The 23,690-nt window shown below is 36.7% G+C and overlaps 1 protein-coding gene across 1 annotated transcript in view; it reads left to right on the plus strand.

The window, feature by feature from the left end:
* Positions 1-243: 243 nt before the first annotated feature.
* The window catches only part of LRRC6 (leucine rich repeat containing 6), a gene marked incomplete at its 5' end in the record, with an annotated part of 32,326 nt that continues 8,879 nt past the window's right edge, over positions 244-23,690 (plus strand). Inside the window, 10 exons of the mRNA XM_010152216.1 lie at positions 244-411; positions 3,663-3,740; positions 5,716-5,888; positions 6,885-7,084; positions 8,224-8,412; positions 10,457-10,534; positions 13,213-13,278; positions 14,155-14,224; positions 15,064-15,159; positions 22,461-22,546. Coding sequence (XP_010150518.1) covers positions 244-411; positions 3,663-3,740; positions 5,716-5,888; positions 6,885-7,084; positions 8,224-8,412; positions 10,457-10,534; positions 13,213-13,278; positions 14,155-14,224; positions 15,064-15,159; positions 22,461-22,546 — 1,204 coding nt within the window. The remainder of the gene's footprint in view (positions 412-3,662; positions 3,741-5,715; positions 5,889-6,884; positions 7,085-8,223; positions 8,413-10,456; positions 10,535-13,212; positions 13,279-14,154; positions 14,225-15,063; positions 15,160-22,460; positions 22,547-23,690) is intronic.

Raw genomic sequence — 23,690 nt, forward strand, 5'->3', positions numbered from 1 at the left:
CAGTAGGTTTCATATGGGTTTTTCTTAATGTTACAGGTGATGTGTGTTTCACAAAGGATATTTACTGTGTCAGAGTGGGCTCAAGTTACTTGGCACTTCATGCCTTTTCTAGCAGATTTAAATTTTGTTGGTGTTCCTACTGCATATACATTTGGAAAGATTGTAATTATTTTATAAGTTGTTCTTAAGTCAGATGGCTGAAGGTGGACTAAAGGGAGATATGACATTTAATGTTTCTTTCAGTCACTGAAGATCTTGTTAGAAGACGTGCAGAACATAACAACTGTGAAATTTTTTCCCTGGAAGAAATCTCTTTACATCAGCAGGGAATAGAAAAACTAGAGTATCTTGACAAATGGTGTCGAGATTTAAAAATTCTCTATCTTCAGAATAATCTAATTCCAAAAATCGGTAAGTGTTTTCTGGCTATGGTTCTTTTTAAATGGATTTACATGCATAATTTTAAAATCAGAAAAAATATGTTGTGTTATACTTTAAGGGATTATAGGGTGAGTAACTACAGAAAAGTTGTTTGTGGATCTGCTTCTGTAAGATTTCCTTTCCTTGTCTCTTTAGTAAATTTTCAAGAAGCTCAGCAATTTGAAGGAGAAATTTTAAATGAAAAAGATCGTACTGAGATACAGGTCACTAGAATATGAGTGTGGAACACCTTTTATTAATTAAAGTCTTATAAATCAAGTTACAGCTTAAATATCCTGTCTTTGTGGCAAACAGAGAGATAAACAAATTAGCAAATACCGTGGGCTGTGATATCATCGGACTAGCACTCCTCAGGCTCATTTTTAAATTCAGTTTTTATACAAACTATGTTTTAGGATTGAAGTATTTTTCACTCAGATAAAAATACTTACTTTTGCGCATAAAGACAGTTTTACAGCAAAGTCTCAATGCTCTTCCTGCAGCACCGGAGGAGGTATAATTGCACATCGTCTGTGTTTTGTGGTACAGGTTCACGTGTTTGCTAGCCTCCGTACGGCATCAGGCCTTAGCCTGGAAAAGCTTAGACTCTGCGACTCTACAGATACTCTGTAGATGAAGCATGGACACTCAGAAGTGCTCAGGAATTATATTAGCATATGTCTTTGAAGTTCCTTAGGAGGAAGACAAAAATCTAGTTTTAGGGTGAAATTCTCTGCTCAGGACTTGTAGGCAAAGTCTTTAAATCCTCTGGAGGGCCTCATCAGGAAACTCCTAGGGAGCATCCGTACTGATAACATCAGCATTTCTTAGAGTGGAGGAATCTTCTTCCAGACAGAATAAGGTTTTTGAAACTGTTTCCTGCTGCTCTGCCTCATCAAAATGGGACTAAAATAAGTTGGCTTTCTCTCTGTTACTGTGTCCTTAGTAAGGCACAAGACTTCATCTCGTTCTTTTGTCAGCACTCATGCCTCCTCTAGGTTATATTACCGTTCACATTATTGCTTTTTAAGCACAAGGTTTTTTGCAGCAATCTCTTTTCTGAGAGATTCAGTTTTTATCTCAACATAATCTAAATGTATGAGTTGGAAAGTATGCAACTTCCTGCTTCATATATTCTTGCATAATGTAACAGCTTTCCAAAATAATGCCTTAGTAACGAATGGGACAAAAACCCCAAAACCCCCCAAAAAACCCAAACAAAACCGAACAACCTCCCTCCATCCCTCCCAAACCATGATATATATGGTGACCAAAAGGGTTGCCAAAAGGGCTTGTGTCACAAAGTCCTGAATTTGAGAAGTACTTCTTCCTGCTGGATACCAGCATGTCCCTGTGGAGTTCCACACAAGATGCCTTTGGCTTCAACTCTTGTCTCTCTCACACCTTCATGTCTACTGGCATTGCTGTTACAGAAAGACTTAAGAAAAACGAACAGGCAACCTCAGATGCACGGGTCCTTGCTCAGAAATTAATTTCATCATGTTTGTGTATTCTGAAGAATATATCTCTCCAAGATCTTTGTAAACTAGGTGGTATGATTCATGTCACTGAACGTTTAGACATCTGTGTCTTGGATACTTACTGTAGCCACCCTTTATAACCAGTATTGAAGAAAAGTTGTATTTTTGGGCCTGATTTTGTTCGCTGGTTCTAGACAGCCAATTCAGGATAACACAGATCGCACCTTGAGCAATTTCTCTTCACTGATTATAGAAGAGCCTAGACAACTAACTCAGCTGTAGACACGATCTGTGTTGTTCAGATGAAGCTCTCTCTGCTTGAATTTCTTTGTCTCAGCGGGGACAGTTTGTACAGCAGTTTGTCAGTGCGGCTTGTGAATTAGCGTTTGAGGTAAACTTTTTGACTTCATTGGATAGGTCTTCCAGTCAGATCTTTGAGACATCTGGTGACTGGGGAGAAATTAGTGAATTGTGACACGTTATACTATATATCTTGTCTCAGATTTGTGTCTCTGAACTGTGTCATGTATCTCAAGTGCTATTTGAATCTGTATTCAAAGTAGGAAGTGCTAGCCATTCTGACATAATCCCACAAACTGGGAACCTTTTAACTTCAATTCTTCATGGTGAAAATAATACAAGTAAGGTTCTATTTTAGGAGGGTGTGTATATGTGCGTGGGTGGTGCTGGTATTTGGTTTCATGGAATCATAGAATGGCTTAGGTTGGAAGGGACCTTACAGACCATCTAGTTCCAACCCCCCTGCCATGGGCAGGGACACCTTCCACTAGACCAGGTTGCTCAAAGCCTCATCCAGCCTGGCCTTGAACACTTCCAGGGATGGGGCATCCACAGCTTCTCTAGGCAACCTGTTCCGGTGCCTCCCCACCCTCTCTGGGAAGAACTTCTTCCTGATATCTAATCTAAACCTCCCCACTTTCAATTTAAACCCATTACCCCTTGTCCTGTCACTACAGGCCCTTGTAAAAAGTCCCCCCCAGCTTCCTTGTAGCCCCTTCAGGTACTGGAAGGCTGCAATAAGGTCTCCCCGGAGCCTTCTCTTCTCCAGGCTGAACAAGCCCAACTCTCTCAGCCTTTCATCATAGGGGAGGTGCTCCAGCCCTCTGAGCATCTTCGTGACCTCCTCTGGACTGGCTCCAAACGTCCATGTCCTTCTAATGCTGGGGAACCCAAATCTGGACACTACTGCAGGTGGGGTCTCACTAGAGTGGAGTAGTAGGTTCATACTGAAGCCGTATGAATCCTTATTTGCAAAATTTTTAAAAACAGGAGGAGAGGAAGTTTCTAGTATTAAACCTGTAGCTAAAAGCTCTTTAAAACTTAAATCTATACTAACAAAGAGAATCTTTTCTATATAAGTGAGTGTAAAACTCAACTTTATAAATTTTGACTGAGTATGACATGATCCTTTATGAGTTACATGATAAATGTAATGTTTCACCTTGCTTTTTGGCCAGTCCTCTTGCATTATATGTGTTGTATGTGTTTCTGATGAAAAGTGTTTATATCCTTCCTTATTTATTTTTACTTTATAATTGTAATTTGTGTTTTCAGAGAATTTTTTTAGGTTTGTCTTTTCATTAATATTAAAATATTAATGCACAATAATGTGATACTTAGTCTGATTTCTCCTTCCTGTTTTTCTGCTTTATTGTTTCTTTGACAAAAAGTGAGCAAGTAAAATGATAGTGCCTGTTCCAATGAACAAACCTGAAATAACAGATCTATGTTTTGTTACAGAAAATGTGGGCAAACTAAAGAAGCTGGAATATTTAAATCTAGCGTTGAACAACATTGAAAGAATTGAAAATCTGGAAGGTGAGATTTTAAAGAAACCATTTTGCCTTTTCATTCTGAAACACTGAAGTTGTGACTTAATGTAAAAGAGGGTGGAAGCCACTGAATATGTCCACCAGTAGCGGTACTTTGTTGGTATTCAGAAAGAGCCTTTTTGTGTGCAGCCTCTCAACAAATGCTTCTTTGTAGCAAATGCTTCCTACTGCCGCCGTTTTGTCACTGAACTTTCTTAAGTGTATTTTAACTCGCTTTTTGCATACTCTTTCATTTGTGTTGCCAGGTGTGATAGCTCTATTCCACAATATTTTACAAGGTGGGAACCCAAATTTTTCATGGAATTGCTATTTCTCCACTCTAAAGACAAGCTAACGGGCTATGTAGGTTAGCTAGGGCAAGGCAATTTTAATTTTTAATGCTATGCAGGCTGTAAAAAGTCGCGTTTGTATAATGTTTCAGCAGTCATCTTCCCTTCAGCAATCAAGTGGCACACACAAGAAGGTTATGCTCTGCTCATTGGCAGTTTGGGTTATTTGTGAAGAGTTTTTTAGAACATTATTTTGTCTGTCATTGCATGAAGTCTGATTTGTTTTATCCGTGTTTAATGCTTTATCCTTTCAGTATAATTGCATGTGCAGTGATCTAGTATTTTCAAGATCAAAATCTAGCACTTGAAGACACCCATAAACACTTCCATATTACTTGAATAATTTCTCACCTAATTTATTTCTCTTTCTTGATCCTGATTAGGCCAGTTGCTAAATCTTTAAACTATCCACCTTGACAACTGAACATTAGAAAAAGCGCTGGGTTTGGGTCTTTGTTTAGGGTTGGGTTTTTTGGGTTTTGTTTGTTTGTTTTGCTTTTAAGTCTACATGCTGGTTCAAGAGGATGGCTTAAGTCAAAAGAAAAAAAAAGAAAATATGCTAAACACAAATTTGTAAAAGTTGAAGAAATGGGTAGTACATTACATATTTGACAATTTTTTGAGAAGCTGTTTTCATGCCAGTAAATTTTAAGTTCCACTGCGAGGCTGCATTATTTATTACTGTGATTTGTCATTTACTTAGGAGTCAGAACCTTTGGGAGTCAGCCTTGCAAAAATTTGGCTTATTTAAATACCCTAATAAATCATTTTGAGATGTTTATTTTCTTTTGGCTTCATTATGCATAAAATACTTGCCAAACAGACCTGCAAAGGAAAAGAAGTGATCATAATGATGAGTACTGAGGTTGAGCTTGTTCTTAGCTAAACTTCTTTATTCTGAGAGTCAAGGTTATGACTCATGGGCAGATTGTGGCAAAAGGAGAGGCTGATAAATTTCAGATCCAGATTTCCCACAACATTTAATTATCTAATTTAGATTTTCTGTTTATAATTAATTGTTTTGGTTAACAAACAACATTTTCTCAGTGGTATTTGCAATTTAACCAGTGATAAAGTATTCACAATGATAGCTCAGTCCGAAGAGTGTAAAACCTCATCTTGACTTGGAGTGAATTTTAAGAAAACTTTAGCTTTACAGTTGAATAATGTTAGCTAAGATTAGCAGTACACAGAAATGAAACCCATATAAGATCCTGCTCTCCTGAAGCAATTAGACATTCTTTTAGCCATATGGTGACGATTCAGTTGAAGAAGGACACCAGAGAAATCAGACTCTTAAAACTAAAGTCCAGCTTATCCAGAAATGAACATTTAATAGCTTATCTAGTATACACCTATTAACCACAAAGTTTTAATAGTAATAAACCCAATAATAATGGTGATACTTTGTATTTTAGTGCTTTTTTAGGGTTTTTTTCTGTAAACATTGAGACCTCATAAACTAAAGCTGTGCATCACTCACAGCTTTGAAAAGATATATTCTGATAGGATGAAATTAGTGTACAGTCAACAAATGCAGACAGTTTTATATCCATATGTGTGCGTGTGTGTGTGTGTGTGTATGTCATGTCTACATTTATGTTATGGACAAATTGAATTTTTTTCAAACAGGCTGTGAAGACCTGAAGAAACTTGACCTGACAGCAAATTTTGTTGGGGAACTGTCCAGTATTGAAACCCTAAAGTATAATATACATCTGAAGGAACTGTTTCTAGTGGGTAACCCATGTACTGAATTCGAAGGTTATAGACAATTTGTTGTGGCAACTCTTCATCAATTAAAAGTAAGATTAAAAAGATTAAATTTGTAACCAAATCAATAACCATCATTGTTGACTGAACATACTAATCCCAAACAGAATAAATTCCTGTGGTAGGAAAACTAGGATCATTTTTCTTACTGTCCACAGGAAATTAAATTCTATTGTGAAGAATAAGTGACTAGAGTAAATAATGTGATAATAAATTGTTTCTGTCTGGACTAAACCACATGCATTTGTTAACTTTTCTGTCATTTGACTTGGAGATGCTTAAACAAAGTTCTGAAAAAATAAATACACTGTACAGTTCTGTCTTTTTTTCATTTGTTTTTATGTACACAATGTATTTTTAAATTATTTTCATGTTTTCAGAAAGTTACCAGTTTGTTGGTACCATACCAAAATGTGTACTGAACCATCAGCATAAGGCGGTAGAAGGATAGAAATTGCTGTAAAAATGCTTTATATTGCATCAACTGTAAATAGATACTTTGAGATGGAGTTTTTGTGCAATGATGTAGTGACGTAATGATTTCCTGCCATTGAAACAGGCAGTCCCAGTCCTGAAATATGCTCCCACAATTTCCCTTGGAGAAGCACAGATGCTTGCTTAACTTATTGAGAGTAGATTCAGCTCCCTTAGGTGGCAATAAACTAACACATCAAAGTCAATAATTTTGTAATGGTTTCATGAGCTGAGTCAAGGTCAGACAAATATCAGAAATGTCTGAAGCAACCCTCTCTACTGGATAGTCCAATAAGACCAACTGAAATTCCTGGAAAATGCAAAAATGAACTTTCAGACACACAAAATTATTTTCAGGTCTGGATAACAATTTATTGTTAATTCTTTTTAATACAGTATAACTTACATAGTGCAATGGAACTTTGAAAGGTGCATTTTTAATTTTGTGCAGAAAGGAATCTATCAAAATTAACCTGCAGTTTAATGGATTTATTGATTTGAATATGTTTAAAATTTCTCACAACTCTATATTGATTTTATTTCCCTTTGGGAAGTGTTTGGATAGTAAAGAAATTAAACGTTCAGAGAGGATTCAAGCACTTCAGAACTATCCAGAAGTGAAACAGAAAATTAGAGAACAGGAACAAGCTTACCTCCTCAAAAGGGCCAGAGAAAAAGAAGAGGCTCAAACGAGGATGCAAGAAAGAAAGGACAAGAAACAAAAACAAATAGAATCTAAGCTTGGATTTGACAGGTAACGGGAAGCAATAGCAGTTTGTGAGTAAACGTCGTTCTTCTCTTTCTTCATAAAGAATTTTGGTTTTCCTCATTAAATAGTTTTTATAATTCCACTTAAATATTTTTGTTTGCCTTTACTGTTGATTTGAGCAGAATTATTTCTCCTCATGCATGTTATCTCTAATGAAAAATATAAAGACTTACACACATAATTAATTACTGCTCTGCAGACAGTGCAATAGAATTTTTGTCCCAGAAATCCAAGCTACATTTTCTGGGTGCCAAAATAGTGTAATTGATAGTGTCTTTCTGAAGAACATCTGGGAATTGTTATTTAAGGTGATGCAGTGGTTCCAGCAGTAGCAGCTGTTCACCTGTAATTTCTTTTGCTGTAGAGTTATTAGATACGAAGACTGAAACCAAATATTGCAGATCTTCTGAGATGTAAAAGGCTATGTAATGTTAATTTCCATACTTCTTCCATCTGATATCACTGAGATTGCTTGGATAGCAGAAGGATTTTTGCCTGGGGTCATCTTCCACTGCAGTTGCCATCAATCTTATTTTTAATTCAATAGAGGCTAAGTTCCATGGAGTTGGCTATGGAACTTTGTCCTCATATATCACAGCTGTATCATAAATCTAGTTTTTTCTCTATATTGATAGACAATTTCTGAAGAATACAGAGGCTTAGGGCTAGGGAGAGGGAAATGATTCAGGTTCTAAGATGGCACTGGAGGAGATACCTAAGTAAAATGTTGCTGCCCTATAAATTTCTAGTCTGCTGCTGCCTGATATTGGGAATACCCAAACATCACAAGGACTGAAGGTTCTCTTTCTGAAGGTTGTGAAGGTATCTGAAACTTCTGCTCCGGAAATTAAATCTGGTGAACTGTCTATCAGGGTTTTAGAGGGTTTGGCATAACCATAGAATCACTTCTTAGTCAATGAAAAACATTATGTCGAAATATGTTTGTTCATTGATGAAGGAAGCAGAGCAGAGAATGTTATCCAGATCTGTAAGATACTGTTCTTGGTAGGAATTATGCAACTATTAGTATCAGGTTAAAAAAATATTATTGGAAGAATTCATTAGCAAGTACTGCTACTCTTCCTTCATTTCACTGGGGTAATACTCCATCTGATCTTGTGTAGCCCAGACTCCCTACAGAACAAGGAAAACCATCAGGCAGAAGGCGACAGAGAACAAGAAACGTGGAGAACAGTTGAAGATGATGAAGAAGACAGAAGATTTTGGGAGGAGCCTACACCGTATACTCCGGAATCCAGATTAGAAACTCACAGATATATTGAAGAAAAACGGAGAGCTAAAGACAGCGCAAGGCATGTTTTTGTTTTAATTAGTTCTATGAATCAAGGAAGGGGAAATTTTCAAAGGTACAGAGTAGAGATAGGGAACTGCCTCACATTAAATATTACTGAGAACTGGCAGCTTAAATCCCTGTTGCTGGTGCAAATGTGCTTATAAAATCCAAATAAAATATTCAGATAATTTAAATATAAGAAAATATTCAGTTCATTTTGTTTTGCTTAATTTTCTAAAAAATATTTATGATACCCTTTAATTTGTTTTTCATCAAATAGAGTTTTTAAATATACTTCGTCTTTTCAACTCCGTTTTATGGACTGAAAACTCAGTTTTCAGTTTTCTGTCAGTTAACTAATATGCTTTGTGTAGTTCAGTGTTTAATATTCTTGCTAAAAGCATTTATCTGGAGTGCAGGTTGCATTTTGTAAATGCCCTCCAGGCCATGCTACAAAATGTTTGCACAAGTGGCATTTCAGGAGGAAATTCACATTTTCTATGTGACTTGCTTAGAAATTTTTTCACATACTTTATCAAAGATATTCACTACAATCAGCAAATTTCTTCATGTTATCTATGCTATTTGGTGCATCTGAGGATGTCTGGCCCCTGAAAAGCCTTTAAAACTTTCTCAAGTTGTCACTGGTTTTGCTGACCATGGAAAATTAATGCAGATGCTAGCAAAAAAAGTTATTGTATTGGTGCTGGCTTATCAGTTCCACAAACACCGTAAGCAATGTCTTTTTTTTTTTTTTCCTTATATAACAGGATTTGTGCCAGAGATTCTTCTTGATTTTCTTTTTAAGGGAATGCTTTTAAAAAGATTTATCAAGCCTAAGTATTGAAAAAGTCAGTCCTAGGGAACTCTCCAAGAAATCTGGAAATCTGCATAACTTGTTGCTATTATTAATTCAAGGTCTAGCACTTTCCCCGAACTACTGTGAAACCCAGATTCTAGCTAGTTAGGATTTTGCTCTTTGGGGGTGCCTTGCTCTAGTCAAAAGCAAATATGTTCAAAATGCTTCCCTCTAAATATTCAAGGAGAGTCCACATAGTGTTATAATAAAGATAGAATCCTTTCTTTCTGGGTTTTTCTAAATTTCCGAAGTATTTAAAGGAGTTAAAAATAATTTCACAGTTCATTTTGTTGCTGGTGAGATTTTTGCTAGTTAGCAGGAGAAAAGTTAGAATGGAAAAGTGAAAAATTCCTTACTCCTCCTTGTTCATAATCTAAACATTTATAGAGGAAAATATCAGTACTACAAGTCCTAAGGATTGTACAGTGGCCTGCTTTGTTTTGGCAGATGAATTTACAGTAGCCTGTTTATTGCACTAAATGAAAGCCAAATATAGTTTCATTGCTGATAGCTTAATATGGATAATAATGATTAAAGTCTCCTTCAGTAATATGTATTGTACTTTTTGAAGGAAGGAAACAACAAAAAATGTAATAGATGCATCAACAAATAATCTATATGTATGCACTTAGGTCATACTGTATCCTATTTGGTGCTGCTTGTAATCTTTTGACCATTAAAATTCTTTATACTTGTGCAGAATAGTGACTGATAGACATGTTGTTTAGAGAAATGCCAAGCATTTGTTCAGTAATAGTAATTAAGTTAGCATAGATAAAAAATATGGTTAGAATTGCTTGCACATACATTGAATCAGTTTACAGTAATGACAGCTCATGATTAGTATGACCATTTGTAACTAGAAGAATATCCCATTTTGTGTGTTTCAGCATCCACTGATTTTTTAAGACATAGCAGATAAATTTGATATATTACTGTTCGGTAAAGGACATTGTGACATGCAGGAGTTTTTATCAATGTAACATGTGATATTACAAAACATTCACTCATCTTCAGATGATGCTTTTAATGTGCATTCTGACATTTGATATAACCTGGTTGGTTCCTGAAATAAGTTGTAGCCTTAACATCAAATACCCGATAATACTTACCTCTTGCCATCCTCTTCTTTTTTTTTTTTGCTATTAAACATAAAATACCAGAATGTGAAATAATAAACCATTTTTCTTTCTGTTTTTTTAAGGGAATCAAAAAAGAGAGAGAAGCCTCTTTGGACATTGGTCACTGCAGAAGGAAAAGTTCTGAATGTGAATGCACCTAAGTATGTAAGGTTAAGAGGTTAAACAGGCTAACCTATAGTTTATTTGGGCATATAATATTTCAAGATTTGTGACAATAAAAGAGTAAGAGGGCTGGCAAATGCTCACTGCAGTATTATATTCCTGGTGGGGAAACTGACTTGTAGAGTTATATTCTGATGCTGGAAAAAGAATTAGTTTTCAGTGAATAAAGTATTGAAGGTTGTTTAATTTAACATCTTGGCCTCTGACGATTGAAGAACTTCTTTTTCTGTGAAAGATATTACACATTTTTCTCTTTTCCCTTGTATGGTAAGGCTCTGTCTTGAAGCATGTTGCTAATAGTGGAAAAAGTTTAACCAATTTGACTATTGAAGATAAATGTGTATGAGTAGCCACTTTAAATGTGGAAAATATGTCCCAAGTAATATTTCTGGACAAAATCATTCTGTCCTCTGATGGCGGATGTAAAACTGGCAGAATTGGGAAGGATATGTAATTAATTTCTCTGACATGATGTCCTTTGACACTGAATGTGGTCTCTAGCAACTCCCTGGTGATACAGGGAAGCGTCTTGTATTTTATCATTGACAAAGGCACATGGGTATCCAAGTGTTTTGGAATGAGTTTCCAGGGATATCAGCCACACGTTACCATTGGTTTCACTTGAACCAAAACTTCCTTTTCTAAGGGAAAACAGGAGACAGAGAGTGCATACATTGTTTCCTTATAAACGGCTCCCCAAAGAACCTCCTACAGGAGACTGATCAAAAAGTGTCTGCTCTCCTCTGAACAAATTTTTCTTAATACAAATTTAGCTGCAAAATTAAGGATAAGAACATGCTTATTGTTAGCATGAAGAATGTTTTCTAAATCTTGGAAAATTATAAATCCATTAAAATTCAAGGAATTTGAAGACCTACATTATAGGATCAGTGCGTAACTTTCAGAGGTACAGGGAAAATTAAAAATAGTGGCAGAAGAACTCTTGCTTATTCCATTTGTACCAGGAGATACTTGCCATTGTATTGATGTACTTTTTTTCTAAAAATACGTTGACTGAATAATTTTTAAAATAATTTTCTAGTTCAAAGAAGACAAGTCGGAAATGGTTTAAATCTTGTGTTAATAAAATCTGAGTATGTCTCTAAAAATCAGAGACATTTAGAATAAAGCTCTAGCTATCGTTTTAGAAGAAATACAGTCCCCTAGAGTTCACTGTTAGTAGCAGTCCTGTTTATGTCATCTGACTTTTCTGGATTAGAATTTAGTTTGTGATGTGCCCACGTAAAGACAGATCAACGAGCAGTTTTTGTCATGGCTTCACCAAAAATATCACAGCTCCTCAGTGCAATTTGGCAGTTTATGGGAGAGACATAAATAAAGAAATACAAGGGGGCAGATGGTGCTCGCCAAATTTTTTCTTCAGAGTGGAATTCTAATGTCCAAGCTTCCCTGATGTTCTTTTGGAAGGTCAGTGAGAGCAATGCCTCCATGCTGCTGAGAACTGACTGTTTTTCTTCCTCAGTTCTGATTAAGTTTCCCCCCAGAATATTTTACAATTCTTTACTCTTTTTGACACATCGTGATTTCGTGAATTCTCAAAATTTGTTGTGCAGTAAGAGAAAAAAGCATGAATGGGAAACAAATCTGCTCTGTACTCTTTGCAGTATTCCATTAAAAAAACCCCCTATGAACTAAAATTTCCATAAGCTTTCTGGCAAATCGACTGTATCAGAATACAGGAGAGCAAAAAGTCTATCTGGCAAATATTTTTATCGCTGGAAAATGTAACATCTAAACTGCTAACATTTGAGCTTCTTTCTATTACCTGGAACCAAAGTATCTAAGTGTTTTAATGTCACTGCAATATTCCAGATAAATTACATTAAGCAAAACCCTCTAATTTTATACTAATAGCTAACTTACAAAAATCTTCTCACTTTTAGGTGGGTTTTATTCTGTTTACCTCTAACATATGGAAGTATCTGGGTATATAAGCAGAACTTTTAAGTCTAGACTAGATCTCCTTACAGCTGTAGTAGTAGATGTTATTTTCAGTTTATAACTGGTAAGGTTCTTTCAGGATTTTAAGAACTCAGCGAGAAGTTCAAAACCACACAGCTAATACAGTTCACAGTCTCATTTTCAACAAATATTATAAAGCTTGTAGAATCAAGGATATTTTGCAAATCATGTTTTGCTTTGAAAATGCACAGGCAGGTACTTATTCTCTAGGTAAATTACTACGGAAAAAGTTGTTTGGTTTTTTTTTTTTTTGACACATGACTAGGTTAGAATTACCAAGTCCTAGGCTTTTCGTACTTTTCACGGACTGTTTTTTCTCTGCGGATGTTAGCCGAACAGACAGATTTCACCAGGAGGTGTCTCTCTTTCTGCACTGACAGACTGATCTTAATTGTAACTGGCCTTCAGCAGTATTTTTTTTTTTTCTTTTCCTTGTGGGTTTGGTGGGGAGAACAGAAGGTGAATGGAAGAATTACTTTGGTTCAAATAACAGTATTTTTTCTGTTCATGATGAACATTGCAACTGTTTCTAAAATGATCATGTGACATCTTGTCTAAATGGTATTTGTATGCATTTAAAATTGCTAGCAGTTGAATTTGGAATATGCCTTAATGTTTGTTTATTCATACCAATTGTATTTACCCTGGAGGTGTTTCTTGTCATTATTATTAGGCTTCATTTCTCTGTGAAAGATGATGAACAGAACAACCAGATTATCTTGGACCTTGCTGTTTACAGGTCAGATGTTCGGGGTTTTTTTTCCTCTTAGTTTTTGCCACTCGTAAATTCTAATACACAGTGTTTCAATTATACTCCTCTATGTAATTAGGATTTTTCAAGGGGAAAAAAATAACATGGGGGATAATGGAATTGATCTGTGTCAAAGAAATGAAGGGACTGGAACAGGTTTCCCAGAGAAGCTGTGGATGCCCCATCCCTGGAAGTGTTCAAGGCCAGGCTGGATGAGGCTTTGAGCAACTTGGTCTAGTGGAAGGTGTCCCTGCCCATGGCAGGGGGGTTGGAACTAGATGGTCTTTAAGGTCCCTTCCAACCCAAACCATTCTGGAATTGTAAGCGGAGCTTTTATAGGTCACAAATTTTGTTTGATAATACTGAAATTTAAACATACTGTGTTTTGTGGGAATGTAAAGTATTTCTCTTCATTGTTTTCCAGTAAATTCTTGCCAAAACCAAAGGATCTTATTATATGTTTACTAGTCAAGCCTTCAGAAAGAAAAGTAGCAAAATACTTTTACAATTTTAAATAGCAAATAGATTAATATTCATATTAATATAAACCATTAAACTAGTAGAAGAAAGATCTTTTCATTTTCCATAAGGGTTTTGAATTCTTGCAGTTATACAATAGGTGCTGTGGTCCACTTGACAGAATTTAGACATTATTTTAATTGACATTTAGTGAACATGCAGGAAGATCACGTTTTTCTTCCTAATACATTAAATCCTAATAATATTTCATATGACTTAATAACTGAAATTGAAGTTTGTAGTTTACGAACTGTGAAATCCTCATAGAAGAGCTGTGTGGTCTGTACTGCTTGTTTACCGGACTACATTGTAGATTGATTCATGTCTTTATATTTCATTCTGAAGACATTTGGACACCTCTCTGCTTGATGTTGATGTCCAGCCAACTTACATACGAGTACTGGTGAAGGGCAAGGTTGGTGTTTTCTTACTACATGAAATTCAAACCAAGAGTTAATGCTTACCATAGTTACGCAGTGGACTCTGGATCTGACTTCTGTGTTATCAACCATCTGCACTATGCAGAATAAATGTTCTTTCATACATGAATTATTTTGGACTACACATAAACTGTGGAAGTCCTAACAAGAAGAGTGCAAAGCCTGAAGTGAAATTTTACTCTCTCTTACTCTCCTTCTCTCTTCTTATTCCCCGCCCCTCCACCCAGTATACCATAAGTCACTTAAGAAGAGAGCTTGCCAGTTGCCATAGGCTAGAATTTAGCGATTTCACAAGCTGGAATTTATAGCTGACAGAAATAAATGTATGTATATTCTTTTGAAAGGGCATTTAAAATGTCATTCCAGTTTTCTCTCTTCTCAGTGGTTTTAATTTTACTATTTTTTTTTAAATCAAAGTACTTAATAAACCAAAATTCTATTTTTGACTTACGAACTGCATAAACAAAACTTCAGTATTATTTCACATCTAAAATAGACTAGATAATATTTCTCATTTAATTGCTAATATATCAAGCATCATCTTATAACCTTCTTTAGAAATGTCACTTCAGGAAAGACAGCGATTCAGGAATATATATATGACTATACTTGTAAGTAAAAGCTGTTTAGCATGCTACTAATTTATTAGGATTAATAATACTATATATGAAGTTGGAGGATTTAGACCTGTACTATCCTAAAGATCAAAAGATGTGATAGTGATGTTTCTGCACATCCAGGTAACAAAACAAAACAAAAAAGAAATTAAAAAAAAAATTAGCAGGATATACTTCAATCCCATATTTTCTCATAGCCATTTCAGTTTGTGCTCCCTGAGGAAGTGAAGCCAGACAGCAGCTCTGCTAAAAGATCGCAAACAACTGGGCATTTAGTTGTCAGCATGCCAAAGGTATGTATAATCTGAGGAGGCATCAAACAAAGGTATTTAAATGTTGTGAGTACTTTGGGAACGTTTCTGAGTTACAGGTAACATCTGGCTAGCTGACGTTATTCAGTCTAGCCTTTCCTATAAGGACATATTTTCCAAAGAAGGAACATTCCAGTAAAACAGTTTCATCATGGAGCTGAACCTTAGGATTTAAGATCCCTTTAAAGCAACATTATGAAAATCAGTATTAGTAGAACTATTTGTGTTTCCTTTATTTTCAACAAAACAAACTTTCTATATATGAAAAGAGACTCTGCAAAGCATGCAGTATTATGCAAATGTATAAGAAGAGAGATTTTTTAAATAACTGAAAATAAGCAACTTACCTACTTTTTTTCCATTTGTGAAATGACAAAACCAAATCATTTTTCAAAATCTGTGTGGCACAGATATGTATAAAGGTTATGTTTTGGTTCAAGGACAGGGATGTCCCTGTAGTGACAGGACAGGGGGTAATGGATTTAAATTGAAAGTGGGGAGGTTTAGATTAGATATCGGGAAGAAGTTCTTCACGAAGAGGGTGGTGAGGCACTGGAACAGGTTGCCCAGAGAAGCTGTGGATGCCCCATCCCTGGAAGTGTTCAAGGCCAGGCTGGATGAGGCTTTGAGCAACCTGGTCTAGTGGAAGGTGTCCCTGCCCATGGCGGGGGGGGTTGGAACTGGATGGTCTTTAAGGTCCCTTCCAACCCAAACCATTCTATAATTCTATGATGTACTACTCTCACATCTCAGGTGATCAGAACAAGAATTGCTTAATTCATTTTCCTTTCATGCTCTCCCTGTCTGGAAAGGATTTTCTGACCAGCTGTACAAAGTGTATGTAATCACAGAGCAAGCAGGTTGTGGCAACATGGCATTTCAGCTGAAAAATGCTGCACAGCAGTCCCTAGTACTTAGAGAAACCTGGGTAGAAGTCATATTCCCCTAATATTCCTAACTGTACTCCCATATCTCACCTGTGCACTGATATTTGCCTCTATGGTGTCCTGCTGATCAGTATTCAAGTCAATTGAGACTTCTGCTAGCAAGTAAAAGCAAATTGGCTTCAAGTGGTTTTAGTATTCTCTCTCCTCCCTGCCCAGCCCAGTCCTTGTATAAATGGGAGCAAACTGAGATGTATGTCCACTTTATCTCCTGTCCACTGTGTGTCTTCCTGTGGTTTCAGTAAATGTAACTTGTACTCTGGACACGTAAGTGGTATTTTGATTTGTGGAATGACATAATAAGTGGATGAGGTAGAATCAAAGGTGGATTCAGGACATCTCCTACCCATTCCCACACATCTGCCAAAAAATTAGAGAATAGTGAAGGAGTGACCAGTAATGAGGAAAAGTTGAGGACATGGAGACCAACTTGCCTAACCGAAGTAGGTTAGTAGGCAGTGAGAGAGGTAACGTGTGGCCAGCCAGCAGCCAGTGGAAGTTCAGAGGGCATTAGAGCTTAAGTACAGGGAAGATCCAGCAGAGTGAGCTAGCATAGAAGACAGGGCACAGAGAATCTGAGTATCAGAGGTGTCTTCAGGTTTGGGGCATAATGGGTGGGATGGTAGCAGAAACAGGAAGACATTTAAGTTGGGACTTGATGTCGTCCAGTGCAAGACTGAGTTCTTGGACCTGCAGGAAGAGCAGAGATGGATTGAAGGGTTTGGAGCAGACAGGGAGATGGAAGTTTTAGGAAGGTAGAGTTCTGGAGATGAGAATGGATTATGTAGTGAGGTTCTGGGAGATGTGGGAGAGGTCAGTCAGCTTCAGCATCTTGCTCTTCTGCCATCATGCCTTTGGAGTGTTGGGCTGCTTTTAAGGCCCTTAGGACTACATCATATATTTTGGCTTTTAGATAAAGGGTAACCTTGCCCAAGGTTAGTTATAGGAATCTAGCCTTACCCTTCTGGTCTCTAAGAAGTTCCTCTGCTGTGTAAAGCAGTGGGATGTGGTGCTATGTATGAATCTGCCAGGATATATCAATTACAGCATGTTTTTTCTGAAGGAGAAACCTTCAGCTGCTATTTGGGAATATTTCTTTCTCTTTGTGCTCTGATTTAAGTCTAAGACTATCCAACTAGTAGCTGTAACTAGAAAGTTATTTTTCAGCTTTTGGCTTTTCACACTGGTGGTTCTATACCTTCTATGTTTTCTTCTATGCTCCAGTCCCATACCATCTGTCTTTCATTTCATTAAATCACAAACTGTCGCTGTAGCATCAAGCATGCAGTTTCACCAGGAGCTTGAAGTACGCCGAAAATTGTACTCACTTGGTTAAGTTCCATATTTTGTTAATGCTCAAAATTCACTCATGAGAATTTATGCCTTCCAAAATTTATTTCCTTGAAACTGAGGCCTTGACATTTGGCATTTTGGATAATGTCATTATCAGATGTATCACAAACTGTCGCTGTAGCATCAAGCATGCAGTTTCACCAGGAGCTTGAAGTACGCCGAAAATTGTACTCACTTGGTTAAGTTCCATATTTTGTTAATGCTCAAAATTCACTCATGAGAATTTATGCCTTCCAAAATTTATTTCCTTGAAACTGAGGCCTTGACATTTGGCATTTTGGATAATGTCATTATCAGATGTTTCTGAAAAGTTTTGTTTACTATTTACTTGTCTCTGTGATATTTTAAATACCATCAGTTTTCTATCCCATAACCAGCTTTTAATACTTTTAAAACAAATACTGTCAGTTTCTGTGGATGATCAGTGTCTTAGAATATGTTAATATTTCAAAGAGTCTTTGGATATATTCAACTCTGCTGCCTGCCTAAAAAGTCACACCTAAATCAGCAAAATGAATATTATCTCTTCATCTTGTGATTGAGAACAGCTTTCATTCCATAATTAACTTTATATTTCACCTAGATTTCACCTACCTTGATATTTTAGCTACAACCTACATATTCAACCTCTCATGAAGGTCTGCAGCCTGTTTCATCTCAGAATGTCATGATTCACAGATATTTGTGAGACCTGAGGAGATAGAAGCTCTATAGAATAACTGAGTTGATGTTCTAAGCTTTGCCTTGTTTTGGTTAAAAACTACTTGTGTAGCTGGGACACAGAGAGATATGCATGAATGGAGTGCTGCATGGTCTAATATCTCCGTTGTGAATGGACGCAAACACTTGGATCTTGAAAAGAAGCTTTGCAGAAAAGGACCTGGGAGTCTTGGTGGACACCAAGGTGACTATAAACCATCAATGTCCTCTTCTGCCAAAGAAGGCTAATTGCATCCTGGCTGCAATAGGAGTGTTGCCAGCAGGTTGAGGGAGTCACTCATTCCCCTAAAAAAAATATTCAGCACTGGTGAGACACACTTGGAGTGCTGTGTCCAGTGCTGGGCTTCCCAGTGCAAGAGAGACCTGGACATACTGGAGAGAATCCAGCAAAAGGCCACAAAGACGATGAAGGGACGGGAGCATCTCTCCTGTGAAGAAAGGCTGAAATAGCTGTGACTGTTCCACATGGAGAAGGGAAGGCTCAAGGGCATCTTATCAATACATACAAATACCTGAAGGGAGGGGGCAAAGAAGACGGAGTCAGGCTCTTTTCAGAGGTGCCCAGTGGCAGGACCGGAGGCAATGGGCACAGACTGAAGCACAGGACATTCCTTCTGAACATCAGGAAATGCTTTTTTATGGTGAAGGTTGCTGAGCACAGGCACAGGTTGCCCAGGAGGGTGGTGGAGTCTCCAATCCCTGGAGATATTCCAAAGCCGCGTGGACATGGTCCTGGGCTACCAGCTGTAGGTGGTCCTGCGTGAGCAGTGGGGTTGGACCAGGTGAGCTCCAGAGATCCCTTCCAACCTCAACCTTTCTGTGATCCTGTGAACTTCACGAATTTTCTGACCAAAGATGGATTTGTGCTACTTCACAGCGATTGCATGTAGCAGCTACTGACCTATTGTTCTTTGTTCTGTATTACAGTCACAGAGTCTGTGCTCTTCCCCCAGGACTGAATTAGAGTGCACAAGTTACACTTTTTGGATACATACCCTTTTGAGTTGCTCTCTATCCATACAAATTTTATTGGTCTTAATAGAATCTAATCTAGAAAGCAAAGTGTAATGAATAATGATTATAAACAACTGGAAGGCAATAGATATTTTTCTTCCAGGACGTTATGGCTGAGGTTAGCAACAGTGTTTGAGAATACTAATTTGAGATCATCAACTTAATATGAATTTCTTTTAATGAGATAATAGGCAGAACAGAGTTCATGCAACTTCTTTCAGACTGCATCAGTAATGACACAAACCTAATTACTATATTGTGCTATATTTAGCCCTTTTGTTCCTGATAAGCAGTTATTATCAAAATAAAATTATTTGCAACTAGATAAATGGCCTAGCACATTCCTTAGGTAATTGAAATGTTAAAAATGCTATTAACCTAAAAATAGTCTCCTGTAAAATGTCTTCTTGCAATACTATCCTGAAACGATCTCACTCTCCTCAGTAACAGAACAGAAAGCTAACTGAATTCAGTCAGCGTTTTTCACTTGCTTTAGTGAGTTTCTGATCAGGTTACTAAACCTTTCACCATTCATCTTCCAGCCGTTCATTGTTCCCTAGCCTTTAAACTGAAAAACAAACCTTCCTTCCTTTCCTCTCTGATGACCTTGACATACCACATATGTTGGTGATAGTAAATTGCGTATGAAGTAAAAGAAAGCAAATCATTTTCACCTTGTTTTCTGGAAACATTTTTCTTAAATGTACTCTTCACTTCACAGCAAATCACTGCAGAATGGGTGTCTTTCTAAAGCAGTGTCTACTGACATTTTTTGGAAGGTCATCAAAGCAAAGTGAAGGACACAACATTCAATGTAATGATAGAGTGACACTTTTAAAGTGTAGTGTTTATACTGTAATAATCATCTGTACAGAGATGTTGCATGAGTGAGGAGTTGACACTGACTACGTTGTACATGCTTCATTTTCTGGAAAAATATTTGTGACATGAAGCTTTTTAAACCCTGAACCTCCATGTTTTGGCTGTATCATTTTTGCAGATGATGCTGGAAAATGAAAAGCTGAGAGTTTCTTTAATAGACTTTGACCAAAATTGGCATATTAAATCAGTGATTTTGTAAAATATCATCAGTAGATTACACAAGAAGCATTTTAATTAATATCTGAGAAAAAGTATCCAAAACCACTGTTAATAGCAAGCAGTTTTTATTTAGGTTTCTGAGACACTTCTTGTCATGTTTTAAAGCTGCACTTTCCTTATTTTAGTAAATCAGAGTGAAAAATTTGGACTTGTTAATTCTTTATTGTATAAGCAGTCACAAATTAATTCTGACAGCTTTTTATTGCCTGGCCCTTTGAGAGCAGTTAGAAATTTAAAGATCAATGAGAGTTAGATTCCTTAATTAATTTAAAAATAAGAGTGGTATATATTACGCATGTCAGTGTAAAGGTTATTTGATAGGATTTTATTATATAATTCTCACTTATTTAGGTATGGTAAATGCAGTAATATTTCATTACCATCAGAGGCATGTGGAGACATACGGCTGTGGAGCCCTAGAAATCTATTAATCCTTCAGAATAACTGTGTTTCAGGGAAACTCTTACTCAGTGGAATTACCATTGTAGAAGAAGAAAGCCACTGTAGGAAAAAAATGTGGACTGAAAAGATGACTCAGCTTAAAGCTACTGTTTTCACATATTCCTTCTGTTTTCTGAAATATATAGCAGAGTCTTGTTAACACATCCATTTCTGGAATTCTCTGACAATGAGCCCTTTAAAAGGGCTCTCCTTTCTGTTTTCTGGTTAATGCAAATATTAGCAATAGTTTTGTAGAATAACTCTCAGAAAGTTTCATTATATATTATATATATATATATATTCCATCTTCCTGTATAGCACAGACTTTAAATTTCAGACTGTTATCTTTCTACTGAATCCAGAGTCTTATTTTTGGCCACAGCTGAAGCTAAGACAGTTCTGTTTTCCAGAACAGAAAGTTGTGGAAAACTTGATCACTGTCACCAAGAGAGGGACAGTCAGCTACTGGCTTGGTGAAGCTCACATATCATTGTTTTATATGCAGCTGTGTTTCTAAAAGAAGAAAAAATAAGGAGTATCACTTAAATACTTTTTCTTAAACAGAGGTAGGAAGACATCTTTTGAGCAGAAGTGCTTTTATGTCAAATAATCTTTGATAATTTGCTACTAGATGTTCTAGAAGGCAAATCCTAACCCTTCCCTAAGTTCCAGTATCACTTCTTGTCAAGAAAGCCTTTTCTGTTGTCTGCAGTATCCACGAAGTTCCTCACCTTGATGATGTTCTCTGAGGGCAAAGTGAGGAACATCAGTCACAAGGGAATCAAAGGAATGAATTATTATTAAAAGAACAGAACACTAGTGGGCCCTCTGAGAAGGGAGAGAAGATCCAAAGAAAGAGACTTTCCTTCACCAGAGTATATACAGAATCAGAGGGGATCAGCTCTTCACACTGAATTTCAGAAAAGAACAACAGCAGCTACAGGTTCTGTCTTACTTCTTGCAGATTTTAGAGCAGAGGCTTTAAATTCATTGGGCTTCTGGAAGAGACTCCTTCCAAATCAGTTACACTAAGAAGTAGCCAATAAAATGAACTGTTTGGTGTAGTTCCTCTTCTCCTTCTTCCTTTCAAATGCTTAAAGTGTCCCTCTCCCATGATGTTGAAAAAAAACTCTTTTGCCGTGAGACACCCCTTTGTCTATAACACATCTTCCAAGAAATGGTGATGGACATGTTTTCTTTGAGAAGAGGAGTTCTCTTGGACTTTGAACTTGAGATTCTGTTTTAGCGCAGGAGTTGAGGGAGTCTGTGGTCACTTGTCGCTTTTATAAAGAGTGATGAAAAGTCCAGACTGCAGCAGGCTCTTTAATAAAAATGTATGAACTAGCTTATGGACACCAAAACTGAAATGCAAGTGAGAGCCAGTTAGCTATGGAGAAAATCAGTAATGTGCATTATTAACATGGTACTAAACAAAACAGCATATATTTAAATACAAATAGATGTATATATTTAAATATTTTATATATGTATATGTGGCTATAATTCCATTTAGTTAATTTGGTTAAAATTGCCCTATGCATGTGTTTCACGCTGAGTGGAGTGCTGAAGTCTAACAGAAAGAGTAAATATCACAAGAGAAAATTCATTTAGACCCTCCCAATCTTTCTATTTTTGAAAGATTATTTAAATGCTTGTGAGCATAAATATCAACATTTATGAGAGTTATTTTTCTGTCTGTTTTTATTTTAGGCTAAAGAAGCAATCCTGGCTAAGCAAAAAGTATCAACTTCAATTAAACATTCTGACTGCAATACACTGAAAAAAAATGCAGGAAGGTAATTCCTTTTTTTATTCTGCATTAGGTTTTTTTGTCCATGTCTTATTCACATGCCAGAATACGTTTCTTACTACATTATTGTTGAAAGTATGAGAATATTGATTTGTATAGGATAAAATTATGTCTAAAAGCTGTAGACTAATAGCCCATCTAGTGCTGTTTATAAAGTGATCTGCTCCAATTGCAAAGCCAAAAAAGAACTTATTTCTGCCCATCAGTTTTGTTCCATCAGATCATTCAGATTATTAAACTTTAGATTAGATATCAGGAAGACATTCTTCACAGAGAGGGTGGTGAGGGACTGGAACAGGTTGCCCAGAGAAGCTGTGGATGCCCCATCCCTGGATGTCTTCAAGGCCAGGCTGGATGAGGCTTTGAGCAACCTGGTCTAGTGGAAGGTGTCCCTGCCCATGGCAGGGGAGTTGGAACTAGATGGTCTTTAAGGTTCCTTCAGGCCCAAACCATTCTATGATTCTATGATTCTATGATATATTAAAACTAAGTAATTTACTAAGAATTGCCTCTGCAGAGCTCCTTGATATGTAACCCAAGTCTGAAAACCATTTAGAAACCAATGATTTTGAGTCTCTCTGATGAATATATTTGCAAATCTGTAAGGTTTTGTGATATAGATCCATTCTGTTAAATGTGATGTAAACTCCAAATCTTGAAATCTTGCTGTTAATGACTGCCAGAAGCAAGCAAATATCAGTGATGCACTATTTTTTGGTTTTACTTTTAACAAGTGTTACTAACCATTGCTGTAGATAGACACTAAGGTTGATGGACACGTGGCCTAAGTACAAATACTATGATATATCTTTTAGTGTTTTCTTGTACGCTTGCTGTAGGCAACGGTATTAATCTCAGAATAAGATATAGTAACAACAAAGATATAGTAACAACAAAGTTTGTTAAGCTGTTTATCTGTTTATATTTGAACTGTTTCGTTTGTTTCCTTGTTTGATTTCATTGTGGTCAATGTTGATGGAAAATCTAAGCAGTCAGTAAAAATTAGCATTATGGATCGTGGGTATTCTTCTTGGTCTCAGTATTTAGGACACTAAAAAATTACTTTGTAAGAGTCAGTTGTCATTAATCCTACTTGACCTGCATGATGAGAAGACAGTAGGGCAACTGCA

Source organism: Eurypyga helias, unplaced genomic scaffold (assembly GCF_000690775.1).
Source record: "Eurypyga helias isolate BGI_N326 unplaced genomic scaffold, ASM69077v1 scaffold9785, whole genome shotgun sequence".
Taxonomy (NCBI): domain Eukaryota; kingdom Metazoa; phylum Chordata; class Aves; order Eurypygiformes; family Eurypygidae; genus Eurypyga; species Eurypyga helias.